Source organism: Microcaecilia unicolor, chromosome 5 (genome assembly GCF_901765095.1).
Source record: "Microcaecilia unicolor chromosome 5, aMicUni1.1, whole genome shotgun sequence".
Classification (NCBI taxonomy): domain Eukaryota; kingdom Metazoa; phylum Chordata; class Amphibia; order Gymnophiona; family Siphonopidae; genus Microcaecilia; species Microcaecilia unicolor.
Genome location: NC_044035.1, coordinates 112,620,533 through 112,636,581, shown reverse-complemented (window position 1 = coordinate 112,636,581; position 16,049 = coordinate 112,620,533). Strand labels below are relative to the sequence as shown.

At 44.2% G+C, this 16,049-nt stretch overlaps 1 protein-coding gene across 1 annotated transcript in view; it reads left to right on the top strand.

Moving 5' to 3' along the window:
* CHUK (component of inhibitor of nuclear factor kappa B kinase complex) overlaps positions 1-16,049 on the top strand; it is a 169,713-nt gene that overhangs the window by 117,110 nt on the left and 36,554 nt on the right. The window contains 2 exon segments of the mRNA XM_030203200.1: positions 1,092-1,153; positions 13,551-13,660. Of these exon segments, the coding sequence (XP_030059060.1) occupies positions 1,092-1,153; positions 13,551-13,660 (172 nt within the window).

Sequence of the window (16,049 nt, the reverse complement as noted above, 5' to 3'; positions counted from 1 at the left end):
GCCAAGCCTCCCCAGCCCCAACCACTACCTTCCCCTCCCCGTGGCCACTTGCTGTCCAGGAAAGGCAACAATAAATCACAACCTTTTTCTCCATATGTTCCACCCGCTCCCTCACTTGCTCGCTTTGCCTACCAGCCACCAACTCTCCAGCTTCGTAGCTGCAAACCTTGTGAAACCGCGGGAACATAACTCTCTAAGCGTCAGTCACAGCAGCTCTTGATCCGCCCTCCAAAACAGGAAGTTGCTTCATAGAGGGGTGCGACCTGCAGAGTTGCTAGTGGCGCATGGAGAGCTGTGGTCCCGCAGTTTCTCATTGGAACTAAAAGTTTGAGAGTCGGAGGCCAGCAGGCAGAGTGAGCAAGTGAAGGAACCGGTGGGATGCATGGAGGGGAAGGTATTTCTTGTTGAGTAGTAGTCCGGCAGAGGTGTGGGTGAAGGACTGGATATGGGGGGGGGGGGGGGGGGGGGGGGGGGTAATGGTGCAGGTTGATATTGGGACGGGGACACAGAGAAAGATGAGGTGATGTTGGATGGTAGGGCGAGGCGAATGAAATGAGGTAGTACTTGATAGAGAGTTGGAGGAAAGAGACTGGATGATGGTGGGAGGGGAAAGAGACAGGGGTGATACTGGATTTTGAGTGGAGGAGAGAGATGAGGCAATTTTTTTTGGCAGATAATTCTCTTGAGTATGTTTAGCTTTCATGTTACAATTCCTTCCTCTGCCTCTTCCTCAAAGGTGCTCTGTGCTTGTCCCATGCTTTCTTAAATTCATATACTGTCCTTGTATATATCACTTCCACTGGGAGGCTTTTCTATGTATCCTCAATGCCTTTTGTAGAAAATAAGTCCTTAAATTACTCCTGATTATTCATTTTCACCCTCTACCTCTGGCCCCTCAATCTAGAGCCTCCTGCTTTGACATATGTCACTGGAGAGGAACCTTGGAAATCTTATTTTTGGGTTTGAGTTTTATACCAGTGTTGTGAAAATGAGGCTATAATGTTTTTCTTCCTGATTTTTCTAAATTCTAACACACCTCAATGTTGAAATGTTTTATTTTCTTTATTCTGAAAGTGTGTAATATTTTTTAGCCTCAGAAAAAATGCTCAGAGCTTGGAAAGAAATGGAAGAACGGGCAGTACGCTGTGGGAAGGTATGTTTCCAAAACATGGAAAGCTATGTTTTAATTACTGTTTAAACCAAAATATATCCTAATTTTATCAGTTACAATAGCTACCTTTTAAAATATTAGAGCCTCAGCTGGACCCAGCACAGACTCTTACCACTCTAGCAGAGGAACTGTGGCATTTTCAGTCAGGGTAGAGGCTGCCAACTCTCAGCTCTGTGCAGCTGTTGAAGCTGAACTGTACCCGGTAACCTGCGCTTTTTTTCGTGATGTTCATAATCACGGGATTATGAGCATGTGGCTCTAAGTATATATAGCCTGCAAAGCTAACAAGAAGAGAGAATGAACAGTGGAGGACTGTCTGTGGTGAAGTGTGTTTATTAATAATTAACTGATCAGAAAAGGGAAGGGTTGCAAACAAAAAGAAACACCTCCTATGAATGTCTTCCCGCTCCCCCCCCCCCCCCCACACCCTATAGTCAGGAAAATTCTTAAGTAAATAAGTCCCATAGTTTAAAACCGTTCAAACATAAGTTGTGTTCATAGTTTTAGAATACTTTGTAGTAAACAAAATGATTCAAAGGAAAGTGTTATCTGTCCATTAAAATAAACTCTGTTAAAATAGTGGGTCATTTTAATCCTGATTTTTCTCCTCCTTGAAATATATTGATAAATGTCTGTTTGAAAAATAAACCATCATAAAAAGTTATCTAGTGTTATGGTGATTCAGCCTATCAAAGTTCTGAACGAGTGTTTTAGAACAGTTTGCCTCTCATCACCTTTTTAATTGGACTTCACGCAGTGTCACTACGAATGGAAATAAAATTTACTTTTGCAGAAGTATACAGCTAGGAACAGGGCTGGCTTAACCACTGGACCAGGTGAGGTTCTGGCCCAGAATGCTGGCGATCAAGGGCACTAAAATACCATCCTCTGATTTCACCTGGTCTACAGGTTGTCTTTTCTTCCCTTCCCTGCTTCTCCGTCAGTGCTCCCTCACCTCTCACTCCTCCCGTGGTCCTGTAAAGTTTACAACAGTTGCCAGCAACAGCAGTATGACATGCCGTCTTCGGCTAGGCCCTGTATCTTCCCTTTGCTGCATCCCATCCCATCCCATCCCATCTAATTGCATTAGAGGAGGAAGGACTACTACTACTACTACTACTACTATTTAGCATTTATATAACTGACTCTGTACCACACATGTTGTTCCCATCATATATCCGCACTTGGTCCCTCAGCTATATGATAAGCTGTATTATAGAAAATCATTAGCATCATATGTTGAATGTTCTATTGCATGTTTGTTAGGTGTATCAGTATTATGCTAACATTGCATTATATCTTTAGTATTTAAATTCCAGTGCTTTTAAATGTATATATTTTTTATACTGTTTCATGGTAGTTCTGTGTGAGGGGGTTTATAGAACACTGGCCGTCACCCTTAGGAAAAGTCCCCCAATAGCCTGGGCCACCTTAAGAACATTCCCTCCGATAGCTGGGGCCGCCTTAAGAGCATTGGTCCCAAGCCAGGAGGAGCGGAGCCCAGACCTGGGAGTATAAAAGACAGGATCAGGCTGAGGTTAAGGAGGCGCATGGAGAGAAGTTGAATCCTCGGCATAAGATGCTGAAGCTATAGTTCCATAATTGTGACCTGACTGAGTTAAGCCATTTGTTATTGCCAGATTGAACCTTGTAAGTTTTGCTTTGAGGTCTAGCTGGAGCCAGACCTGAACCTTGGCGAGAACCGAGAGTTATTTGGCTGTGTTTGGGGTGTGGCAACCCCAACAGTTGCAGACTGGCCTACTGCCAGAGGCTTGCTTACAACTGTATGTACTGGACTGCAGAAGGTTCGTATTCTATATCTCGGACCCTGTGAAAGGAACAGGCCCAAGGATTCCTTTGAATAAATACATATTTTTGGTTTCACCCCTTTGTCTGGCTGTATTTACTGGCCCACTCCCTAACCCTTGCTTGGGTTCTCACATTCTATTATTAGATTTCAATTTGCTGTTTTCAAGTTTACCTCATTTATTGTATTTATGTTTATACTTGGTTATTTTACTATTGTTATGCTGTTAACAAAATTGTAAGATATTTTTTTATGTTAAACTGTACCTGCAGTACACCACCTTGGGTGAATCTCTTCATAAAGGCAGTTGATAAATCCCAAGAAAGAAAGAGACTGGGCAAGAATGGGTTTCATGAGAGAGTAGCAAGGCGGGAACCGCTACTTTCCATTACGTAGCTTCCCACTGTTTCAGAACCTGTGGGATAGCTGTGTTCATCAACCAGCAGGTGGAGATAGAGACCTGAAAACTGAGCTAAGATATATCTCTTGGCATCCAGTTCCAGCTCCTTGGTATTTTCTATCTCTAGCAGGTGCATGGGCACACTTTTCAGCCTTTGATTCTGAGTGCTTTGCTCCTGTCCCAGTTGGGCAACTGGTCCCCAGTTGAGCTTTGTGGGTTACTTGAGTCTGCAAAGTCATATCTGGAGGTCTTCAGATCCCTGTCTCTGGTGTCCCACGATTTTATTTCTTCACTCCCTTTACCTCTGCCCTATTTCTGTGGAGCTCTCCTTTTCCAGCACAACAACCTTTTTCAAAGGAAAGAGGTTTTATGGAGAAAATTAGAGTATCGGTCCTGAGTCTTTCTCATCTGTGGTTAGACTTGGGGAGACTGTGAGCATGGGGGGAGCAGCCGATAGTGGTAAATCCAACTAACGTTTGACTCAAAACAACTTGGAGGGTTGCAAGTAAGGGGAGAGATCCTGACTCACTGCTTGGGACACGTTGTGCTGCGCTGGTGACAGTCGAGGTGAATAGAGACTGCTGTGGGACCCACTGGCTGTCGTCAGGGCATTACAGTATGTACAAGCCAAGAATCCCGCAGGATGCGGAGGAAATGGTCGTCAGCAGTACATCTTCATTTTTGGCACAGCATCCGAATATGCTGGGGTCTATGGACTTTCCTGCGGTTTGATGCAGGAGAGCATAGGAATGGGCACCATTTTGTTAGGACTGACTTGCAGTGAGGAGCAACCTCTATCTGATCAGCCTCAGGACCCGACAGACCATTCAGCTGCATCGGGATCTTTGTCTTTCTGGAGTTTATATTGCTCTTACACTAGGCCTGTTAATTGAAGCAGGGACAGTCAGAGTTTCTCTAAGGTGCTTCAGTTTCTTGCCCTGCTGCTCCTAAAGCTTGTAAGAGATCTCTTTTAGACCTCCAGGAGTGGGGCGATGAAGCTGTCTCTCTGCTTCTCCCTCTATATCTGATGTGGCCTCGGTCTATTTAGAGGAGCCATTGTTGAAGGATCCGTTAGAGGAGGGAGAGCTCCCTCCTGAAGAGAGGGGGATGATCCAGAAGTACTGAGGTGGTTTCATAAAGAGGAGCTCAGTACTCTTTATTTTTGAGGCACTAGCTGTGCTTTCCATTGAGGAGCCTTCTGCGCTGGTATCAGGAGTTCCATCTTCGTCAATCATAGGGGGGCTTAGAGGTCCTTCTAAGGCCTTCTCGATGCATCCAGATATTCAAGACCTGATTACAGCACAGTGGGTCGCGCTGGATGTGGGACGAGAGTGAGAAGAGCCATGGCTTGCCTCTACCCCTTAGTTCTGGAGGAGAAAAATAAATTGGAGCTTCCCATTACAGATGCTGGAGTTATCTGGGCATTCTGTTTGGCAAAACACGGGAGAATCTTCCTCACGGAGCATATGAGGTCGAAGCTGGTTCAACAGATCTGTCTTTTCAGTCAAGGCAGGCCCAGGTTCGATATTGTCTATCTGGATTTTCAAAAGACATTTAACAAACTACCTCATGAACAGCTCCAGAGGAAATTGGAGAGTCATGGGAAAGAAGGTAGTGTCCTATTGTGGATTATAAACAGTTTAAAAGATAGAAAATAGAGAGTAGGATTAAATGGTCAGTATTCTCAATGGGGAAGGGTAGATAGTGGGGTTCTCTAGGGTCTGTGCTAGGACTGCTGCTTTTTAACATATTTATAAATGATCTAGAGATGAGAGTAAAGAGTGAGGTAATTTAAATTTGCTGATAACACAAAATTATTCAAAGTTTTTACATTGCAAGAGGATTGTGAAAAATTACAAGAGGACTTTAAGAGACTGGGAGACTGGGCATCTAAATGGCAGATTATGTTTAACGTGAACAAGTGCAAAGTGATGCATGTGGGAAAGAGGAACCCGAATTTCAGTTACATAATGCAAGGTTCCACGTTAGGAGTCACCAACCAGGAAAGGGATCTAGGTGTCATCGTTGATAATATGTTGAAGTCTTCTGCTGTGTGGCAGCAGCTAAGAAAGCAAATAGAATGTTAGGTATTATTAGGAAAGGAATGGAAAACAAAAATGAGGACGTTTATAATGCCTTTGTATCATTCCATGGTGCAACTGCACCTCGAATATTGTGTTCAGTTCTGGTCACCGCATCTCAAAAAAGGTACAGAGAAGTTCAACGATAATTATAAAGGGGATTGGATGACTTCCCTATGAGGAAAGGCTAAAGCGGCTAGGGCTCTTCAGCTTGAAGAAGAGACGGCTGAGGGGAGATGATAAAATGAGTGGAGTGGAACGGCTAGACATGACTCACTTGTTTATTCTTTCCAAAAATAGTAGGACTAGGGGACATGCAATGAAGCTACAAAGTAGTACATTTAAAACAAATTGGAGAAAATATTTCTTAACTCAATGTGTAATTAAACTCTGGCATTCATTGCTGGAGAATGTAGCTTACGTGGGTTTAAAACAGGTTTGGATGGCTTTCTAAAGGAAAAGTCCATAGACCATTATTAAAATGGACTTGGGGAAAATCCACTGCTTATTTTAAGCAGCATAAAATGTATTATACTGTTTTGGGATCTTGCCAGGAGGTACTTATGATGTGGATTGGCCACTGTTGGAAACAGAATGCTGGGCTCGATGGACCTTCGCTCTGTCCCAGTATGGCAGTACTTATGTAACATGCAGCTTTGTTTCATGTATTTTCAGCATATGGCCTGCCTTTTCTTATTTTTTTGTATTAAATATTTGTAGCATTTTATAGTTGTTACTAGTGATCTCTCAGTGGGCCTGCTTTAGGTAGAGGCTTCCTGTTGCAGGCGTTTCAGTCTTTGTCTTTTTTTTTTTTTTCAGTCCTTCCTGTAACTAGACCAAAATAGTAGGCACATCTGCTTGCAGGGCCCTCCGTCTTTGCTCACCAGTACTAATATTCAAAGGTTCTCCAGGCCCTAACATATGAGAGGGAGGTAGATGCTCTCTTCACCTTCAGGAGTGTTGTAGTCACCATAGGCTTGTAAGCATTTTGCATCAACTTAAGCCTCTCAAGGGCCAGGCCATAAGCCAGAAGGGATCTTTAATCTTTCAGGAGTGTGGATCCTTGTTTCAGAATCTCGGTCTTCCTAGGAAATGTGAGTGGTTCCTCCTGTACTAGATTTGTGAGATCAGCATACCATAGCACCCAGAGCCAGTTTGGTACTACAGGAATCACTAGAAAGTGATCGCTGGCAATCCCTGTGTTGGACGCATTCAATTAAGAGCCACAGTGGAAACAAATCATATGGTCTGCTGGCCACCACTGAAGCAACACATTGGTGCCCAGGGGTCCTGTGACTGAATAATATGGGAGCCCTGGCATTTCACTGAGGAGCCATGAGATCAAATACTGGCACACCCCATCGATCCACCAACCTCTGGAAGGGCCCAGTCTCTCAGCTCCCACTCCACAGGTTTTAAGGTATTCCAGCTGAAGAAATCTGCCTGTCTGTTCTACTTGCCCACAATGAGGCTGATTTTCAAAGCACTTAGACTTACGAAGTTCCATAGGTTACCATGTAACTTTGTAAGTCTAAGTGCTTTGAAAATATGCCTCAATATGTACCACAGAGATGTTCAGCAGATTCTGCTCTGCCTGTTGAAAAAGGGTGATGTCTCCATCTTAACTTTTCTTAACTTTGTATTTCAAATTACTATGTAAGCCGCATTGAGCCTGCATTTTGTGGGAAAGCGCGGGGTACAAATGTAATAAATAAATAAATAGTACCATACTCCTTATTCCTCCCTGCTTGTTGATGTATGCTACAGTAGGGTCTCCAGCTGTATTCAAGTGCCTTGAGCTATCTGGTCTTGACAGTGGGTTCCTCAGTTGGAGGCTGGCATATGTCGTGAGCACCACACGCCTGAGCAAGTGCTGTGGGCATCTCTAGCACTTTAGCAATCTCCATGCTTCAGGCTGCCGCTGCAACTCTGTCCTGTAATCCTGTGATTGTGGGGACCAACAGAAAAGCAGAGAGTGCTATAGTGAAGCATGTGAGCTTGAACCTAAGTCACTAGACTCAGGGTTGCTCACATGGAGCCTAGTAGTATCAGCAAATATTCCAAGGTCTTCAATTGCTTGCACTAAGAACGCCTGCAGCTGAGAAACGAACCTCTGTATCCCGTCCTTGTGAACTGTGCCCCAAGATATTTCAGGGACTGAGAGGGAACAAGGCTGCTCTTGGCATAATTTATCACCTTGCTCAACTTCTCCGTCTGGGGCCTTCCTGACCTTCCTCTCCAACTTGTACTGGATCAGCCAGTTGCACAGATAAGGATTGACTTGTATCCCCCGTTTGCAAAGGAATGCTGCCACCACCACCACCATCATAACTTGTGAAAATGTTTTCGTAGTCATTGCCAACCAGAAAGACAGCACCCTAAATCTGAGGAACCATTGGTAGGCCGGCTGAATAGGAATATGAACATAACATGAGCATTGCCATACTGGGACAGACCAAAGGTTCATCAAGCCCAGTATCCTGTTCAGCAGTGGCCAATCCAGGACACAAGATCCCAGAACAGTAAAACAGATTTTATGCTGCTTATCCTAGAAATAAGCAGTGGAGTTTTCCAAGTCTATCATAATAATGGCTTATGGCAGCAGTTCCCAAACTGTGTGCTGCAACACCCTGGTGTGCCACAGTGAATAATCAAGGGTGCCGCAGAAAATCCTGACCTCTCTCCTGCTGCCCACAATCCAGCATTGCGCCCTACTTCCCCTCCCACAGGTCCGGAAGCTGCCACTTCCTCCTTCTTCCCCATCTGCCGCTGCAGTGCTTGCAGTTTACATTTTCAGGCCATCCACGATTCACACAGGCACTGCAGGGACTTCCCTCTACCGCGTCCGGCCCTTGCAACAGAAAGTTGCAGCAGAGGGAAGGCACCGGAGTGCCTGTGTGAATCGCGGACAGCCCGAAAATGTAAGCTGCGAGCACTGCAGCGGGGAAAGGAGAAGGAAGCGGCAGCGATCCTGGACCTGTGGGAAGGAAGGTAGCAAATGATGCTGGATTTGGGGAAGGCAGAGGTGTGCTGGACTTAGGAGGAGGGGGGTCTGCAGGGAAGGGAAAGATTTGCTGGACTATATGGGAGGAGGGGGCTGCAGGGAAGGGAGAGATGTGCTGGACTATCTGGTAGGAGAGGGTCTGCAGAGAATGGTGTGCTGAACTTTCTGGGATGAGGGGTCTGCAGGGAATGAAGAGGTGTGCTAGACTTTCTGGGAGGCTGCAGGGAATGGAGAAGTGTGCTGTACTTTCAGGGAGGAGAGGTGTGCTAGAGTGAGAGGAGGGGGGCTGCAGGGAAAGGGAGACCTATGTGGTGGGAGGTGTAGACCTATGTGGTGGGGGGGATGCTGCAAACAATTGCTTGGACACTAAGGGTACCATGAACCGAAAATGTTTGGGAACCACCAGCTTATGGACTTTTCTTTCAGGAAATTATCCAAACTTTATTTTAAAACCCTGCTAAGCTAACTTCTTTTACCACATTCTCTGGCATTGAATTCCAGAGTAGCGCTACTAGACGTACGCAACGCTGTACACTTACCGGTTTGTTTTAAATTTACTACTTAATAGCTTCATTGTATGCCCCCTAGTCCTAGTATTTTGGAAAAAGTAAATAAGTGATTCACATTTACCCGTTGCACTCTGCTTTTTTTTTTTTTAATAGACCTCTATCATATCTCCCTGCAGCCATCTCTTCTCCTAGCTGCTTTAGCCTTTCCTCATGGGAAGTTGTCCCATCCCCTTTATCATTTTCGTCACCCTTCTCTGTACCTTTTTCTATTTCAGCGGTCATTTAAACTTCGGCACCATACATTTTTTAGTATTTTGTATAAGGAACATTTGGATATAATTATCTCCTCCAGGCCATCTTGTCTCCAGGCACAGCCCATACCTGTTTAGCCTCTCCTCACTTGGTTGCTGTTCTCTGTAACTTTTCTAGTTCAGCTATAGAACTACACAAAACTCTAGGTGCAGTCGCACTATGGATCAGTACAGTCATCATAATATTCTTCATCCTTTTCCAAATAGTTTTTTTTAATATTCTTTGGGGGGGGGGGGGGGGGTTAACCATCACCACCATATTCCAAGCTCAGGATTTCAGCACATTATCCACAATGACTCCAAGATCCTTTTCCTGGGGGGTGACTCCTAATATGAACCAAGTATCATATACATATAGTTAGGATTATTTTCTCCTATCTGCATCACTTTACATTTATTCATATTGCATTTCATTTGCTATTTAGATGTCCGGTCTCTTGGTATGTCTCCCTGCAACTCCTCACAATCCACTCATAATTTTAAAACTTTGAATAATTTTGTGTCATCTGCAAATTTGAGCACCTCACTCATTGTTCCATTTTCCAGATGAGTTATAAATGTTAAAAAGTACCAGTCCTAATACAGATCTGTGGGGTGCTCCAGTATTTACTTTTCTCTAGGGAGAAAGCGGATCATTTGGTCCTACTCTTTCCTATTTTTAGCTTTTTCCAGATACACAATAAGGCATTGCCCTCCTATCTTATGACTCTAATTTTCCATAAGAATCTTGTGAATAGTTTTTCAAATGCTGAATGAAAATCTTTCCACTGTGTCGAGTGGTTCACCCTTATCCACATGTTTTTGTTAATACTTGAATTTTTAATAAAACAACACTTTGTGAGGCAAAACTTTATATGCTGAATCCATGTTGGCTTTTTGCTCTGTTAAATCATATTTATCCATATTATACATTTTGTTTTTCAGAATTGCTTGTAGCGTTTTACCTAGCATAAACATCAGGCTCGCCAAGCTGTACTTTTTCAGATCACTTTAGAATTTCAGTTTCCTAGCTAATAGTCCTGTTTAGCGTTAGCGTTTTTAACGTGCCTACAATTAGTGTGTGCGCTAATTGTGTAGGTGCCTATAGGGATATTGTAGGCGCGTACAGAGTTAACGCACGTTAAAAATGCTAACGTGCCTATAACGCGGCTTAGTAAACAGGGCCCTAAAAGCTTAACATTTGGCTTCTAGAGCCTCTCTATTGCTCCTTCCTGTGCATTGGTACCCAGATGTACCATGATAGGTAGTTCTTCCCCAGTGGTCTTTGAATCCTGTGTTGGTGACACATGAGGTCTGCCAACCATCTGTCCACATTCCTAATGATCAAATCACCATCTACAATGGCAGTCTTAATCCTCCTCTCCAGTGTCCCTGGAAAGACATCCTTGTTGGATGCTGTATTACTTGGAGTGCAGGTTTTAGCTACAGGATCATTTTCAGCTACATCATGGTGCTCTCCTTTCTGTATTTCCTCAAAACTTCTGTCTGCCACTCATTCTTTGAGGACCAGATGCTCGTTGTACCAGGTGCACATACATCTCTTACCAAATCGTAAACAATCATATGTGTGGCATTTGGTGCAAAAGATTGGATAGCCCCCATCTCACTGCAAGATTGCTATATGGATCTTATTCTTTTGAGTAGTTATTTAACGTTGCTTAGGAGTAGGGGATGCATAATCTGATTTAACGTATCTTAAATGTGGTATATTTTATACTTGTTAGTGATGTCTAAAAGGGCTATGATTACTCAGTTGTCAAACAAATCCTCTAATGTTGTAAAAAAAATTACTCTTAACCTTGTAATTGAGGTAAAGGTCTATAAATCAAAGAATGTGCCTGGATGGTGGGTGATGATAGGGAGAAAGCATGGTAATCAACAGCAGAAATGATTCACTGATTTTACAGGATAAGTCCTCTTATAACACCTAAATACACTACTATTTTGCAAACTATTTCATCCAACAAATATTTTTCACTATATGCACACACTTTAAATTCATGTGGGTCAGTATTCATATGGAAAAATATGGATTTCTGCCACCATTATCTGGATATTTCCCTTAGCCCTCACTGCTGTCTGTGGATTTTCAGGCCTCTTTGACTTTATTTGGATAGTGCCAGGGCAAAGTATGGGTGGATTGAAGGCAGACTAGCGAATTTATTCAGAAAGCGGTGATATTCAGACTGTTATCCTGCAATTATCTGGATAGTTAGGACAGTAGAGTTACTGTCCTAATTTTATCCAGAGAGCTATCCAACTAGCACTTTGAATCTCTCTACTGTCTGGATAACAGCAGCACTCCTTACTCCGGACAGATATTCAGCTCTGCACACTCCAGATACCAGTGCTGAATATCTATGATTAATGTAAATGCAACTGTCTTTTAAAAAAATGCTCACCAGAGTTTAAATATTGGCTTCATAATCTTTATTCCCCCTTTTCAGAATGTCTTTCATATTACTAAATCAAATATTACTTGATTTAAGATGATCAAGCCATGGCTGGTGCTGTAGTAGATGTCTGTTTGCAGGAAGGGTGTGCCTTCCCCTACTACTTAAGCAAGCCATAATTTGGCTGACCAATAAGAGCAGTTTAGTCACTGGTGTGTTAGTTTTCAAAACAGTGTCCAACCTTTGTGTGTTGAGTAAAACTGTGGCCAGTTAAGTGGCTTTCTGGAAGATGCAGAAGCCTGTCACAAAGAACAAGCCAGGTTCCAGCTAGATCATAGAACTGAGGGGTAGATGCACTAAAAACATCGTTAAAACCCTTCCCTTACCAATTCCTTAGCGAATTGGTAAGCAACGGGAATGCATCAAGGAAATCACGTGCAAATGAACTGGTCGCTGCTAGCTCATTTGCATGGGATTTCCTTCCAAGCCAGTCGGCCAGCTGAGCATGCTCTATGCATGCCAAGGACGTCCTTTATGGACGTCTTTCACTGAAAGGAAAAAAAAAGTCATCCCCATAATCGGGAGGGAGATCAAAAGGCTACGAGGAGGCTCCTGATGCTGCTGGCAGCTATCGGCGGCTTTTGCTCCATCCACCTTGCTCCTTTCTGTCTGCCCCGGGGTGTTAGCAGCACGTCCGATGCCCCTTCTCCAGGTTTCTCTCAGCCAATCACAGCGCATTTAGCTGTCACTGGTGTCAGCTAAATGCGCTGTGATTGGCTGAGAAAGACCTGGAGGAGGGGCATAATCGAAAGAGATGTCCAAATAGTTTTTTGATTTGGATGTCCTCACACATCTCTCTCCGGCGGTGGTCATTACAGAAGGACACCATCACAAAAAAAAAATCTGGGGGGAAACCATCCAGTGCTCGTCAGGGACGCCCTTTTTTTTTTTTTGTTAGTGAAGGCTGTCCATGTTAGGCACTTTAGAAGGATGTGCCCTGACGAGCACTTGGACGTGGCTAGGTTAAAGTTTCCGGCTGGTTGCTTTTTTTGTTGTTTGTTGTTTTGAGTGAAGGGTGTCCATGAAGGACGTCCCTGACGAGCACTTGGACGTTTTTTCCCCGATTTTTTTTTTGGGGGGGGGGGGGGGGTTAAATTTATAGAAGTTTTTAGAGGTGAATTAATCCCGCGGAGCCCCAACAAGAGGTACAGACCTCCCGTTAGATTTCCATGGTTAGGCAATCGGAAAATGGTAGTGCATCTCATTACAATACGATTTATACACATTATAATACTAATTTGCTCATCTGCATTCTGTTTTCGTTAGCTGCTACCGTGATAGGACAATGCCCTTTTGTGCATGTCCTGGTTTACTACTTGCATGTTAAACTGGCTAGAACCAGTTTAAAACCCATGTTAATGGCTCGTTAAGTTTAGTGCGTCTGGCCCTGAGTCATTGGTGGTAGTGTTTGTCAGTGATATTCAGGATAGGGCAGAATATCCTTCTTGTTTTTCTGGACTTCTGCCATGTTCAACACAATTGACCATTAATACTTTTGGGACTGAGAGCCAGTGGTATTGAGAGCAAAGTCCGCTGCACTAAACACTAGACTACTCCCACTCCATAAATGTGGAGTTAGGAGGAGGGATGGGGAGATATATAAGATGCATATGCAAGGAGGTAGACTTGAAGAGCAATGCAAAAAAAAAATGTTGTTTTTGTATTTTTTTTTCCTACTTTTTATTTTTTGTGGCTTGTTTTGCTTTCTCTTTGGTGGGGGGGGGGGGGGGGGGGGGGGGGGAGGAAATGGTTTTATTACCATACTTTCTATCTTGTACTTGTAGAAAATATAATACCAGCTAACTTTCCTTTAGGCTGGAGAGATTGGGTACCTGGACGAACAGATTATGGCATTACACACAGAAACAGTGGAATTGCAGAGAAGCCCCTGTGCAAGACGTCAGGGAGAAGTTATGGAAAGTCTGTAAGAAAGAGGATGTTAATCTTTTTTGGCATGTTTGTGTTGATTTATGTTCTTGCTTTCTTATCTGTCAGGATGGTAGCAATGATCTGCTTAAACAGATAAAACACTAACACTGTCCTTGACCACCCCAGGATTTATAATCAGGGCGTGCCGATGCTGTAAGCATAGTAAGCGCCGCAGGGGGCGCCATCTTCTGGGGTGCGCCGCCGCTGCTGCTTACCTTGCCCCTCCCGCTCCCATGTAGGAACTGCCCGCCCTCTTCTCCCCCCCATGATCCCTTTCCTTTTTTTTTCTTTTAAATTTACCTTCCTCCGGCAGCGCAGCGTCAGTGAAGGAGGCGGCGCTTCCAGTCCCGACGTCTCTAGCCTTCCATTGGTTCGCTCAGTGTCCCGCCTTCTTCTGACGTCATCCTTGACGTCAGAAGAAGGCGGAACACTGAGCGAACCAATGGAAGGCTAGAGACGTGGGGACTGGGAGCACCGCCTCCTTCACTGACGCTGCGCTGCCAGAGGAAGGTAAATTTAAAAGAAAAAAAAAGAAAAGAGATCTTGGGGGGGAGAAGAGGGTGGGCAGTTCCTACATGGGAGCGGGAGGGCAGGGGAGAGAGGAGCATAGATGGGAGGGCAGGGTTCATGGAAGGGAGAGAGGGGAATTGATTGATCGGGATGAATGGCGGGGGCAGGGGACAGATGGGCATGGATGGGTGGGAGGGTAGGGCTTAGGGAGAGAGGGGAATCGCTGCCTTGGAGCCGGGCGGGGGTGGCGACGCCAACTGGTAGTCTGCAGGGGGGCGCCAGAGACCCTTGGCACGGCCCTGTTTATAATATAGTTGTAAGCAGAAGTAATTGTGTGCTTCACTGATTTCCTAAATGAACTGAAGCAGATAAATCTCTAAATGATAAGTTAAATTGCACATATTTTACAAATTTTAATGCATAATTACTGTTTATTTGCTGACTTTGAACAGATTGAAAATCACAGATTATATATCGAAGGTGCAAAAGTTTGTACATCCTGCTAGTTGATTCTTTACTACTTTTTTAAAGTGAAAACAAATTAGACCTCTCAGCTTCTGATAGTTGTGGTTACTTTCAACCACCATGGCTCCTCTAAGCAGCAGTGATCATTTGATTTGAAGATAATTCACTCTTCAAGGCAGGGGGTGGCCATAAAAAAACAGTGTTTCTAATCCCTTCCATTTAGTAATTTAAACTTTTAGAAACATTAAAAAAAGGAAATATGGACGTGGTAGAAGCTTGAAAACTGGTCAGATCTGCAAAGTGAAACCAACAGATCACTGGAAATGACTTGCTGAAAGGTTTGGCTGACTGAAGCAGCTATCCACAGTACAGTGTTCCTTGTGCGACAGTGATCTACATGGGAAAGTTGTCATCCTTACAAAGGGCATCATCTAAAGCAGTGGTTCTTGACCCAATCAGTCGGATTGGCACCCCAAATCAGTCGGATTTTCAGGATATCCACATTGAATATACTTGCATTGCCTCCTTGGTATCCAGTATCTCGTATGCATATTCATTTGCTGATATCCTGAAAACCTGTCTGTCTGGGTGTGCCCCAAGGACTGGGTTGAGAACCACTGGTCTAAAGCAGTCCTCGAGACACACAGTCAGTGAGGTTTTCAGGATACCCTCAATGAATATGCATGAGATGGATTTGCCTAGAAGGCAGTAACGCATACAAATTTATCTCATGCATACTAATTGTGGATATCATGAAAACCCGGCTGGCTGAATGTCCTGAGGACTGGGTTAAGAACTCCTGGTCTAAAGTATGCAAAAGAACCTTGAAAAATCAAACTTTTGGAGGGGGAGGGGCAAGATGGTACCTAGGAGTAGGTGGCATTGAGAGCCTTTCTCCAGTTGCTGATATTTCTTCTCTTTGCCTTGGTTTCCTTACTTCCATGATGGTGAAAAGGGAAGACTCGTACATACCCTGCTGTTGAGTCTTCCCCTTTGATTGTTGGACCAGTGGACAAACTCGTCACCGCAGGCAGCGGTGAGTCTGGGCTGGGAACCATGCTGCAGGAGATGCTGAGAGCAGGAGAGTAAGTGTCCCAGCTTGTGAATGACATTCAGCCCAAAGGAGCTGATTACTCCCACGAATTCAGCGCAACAGCGTACTGTGCTTCCTGAGACATCGCCTGTTGATGATGCAGTCAGGAATCTGATTGCAGGGGTAGTGCTGATGTTGGTATCACTGCTACAAGCCACTGTGGAGGTGGTAGTTTGCATCTCCGTGAGGCTGGCTGGAACTGAGGGCCAACTTGAAGGAGAAGGGAGTGTCGACGGTGGAACCCCAGCCTTTGTGGTAAAACCACCTCTTGTCACTTTAGACACTTTTTGGGAAGCTTTTGCTAAGTTTGAACAAT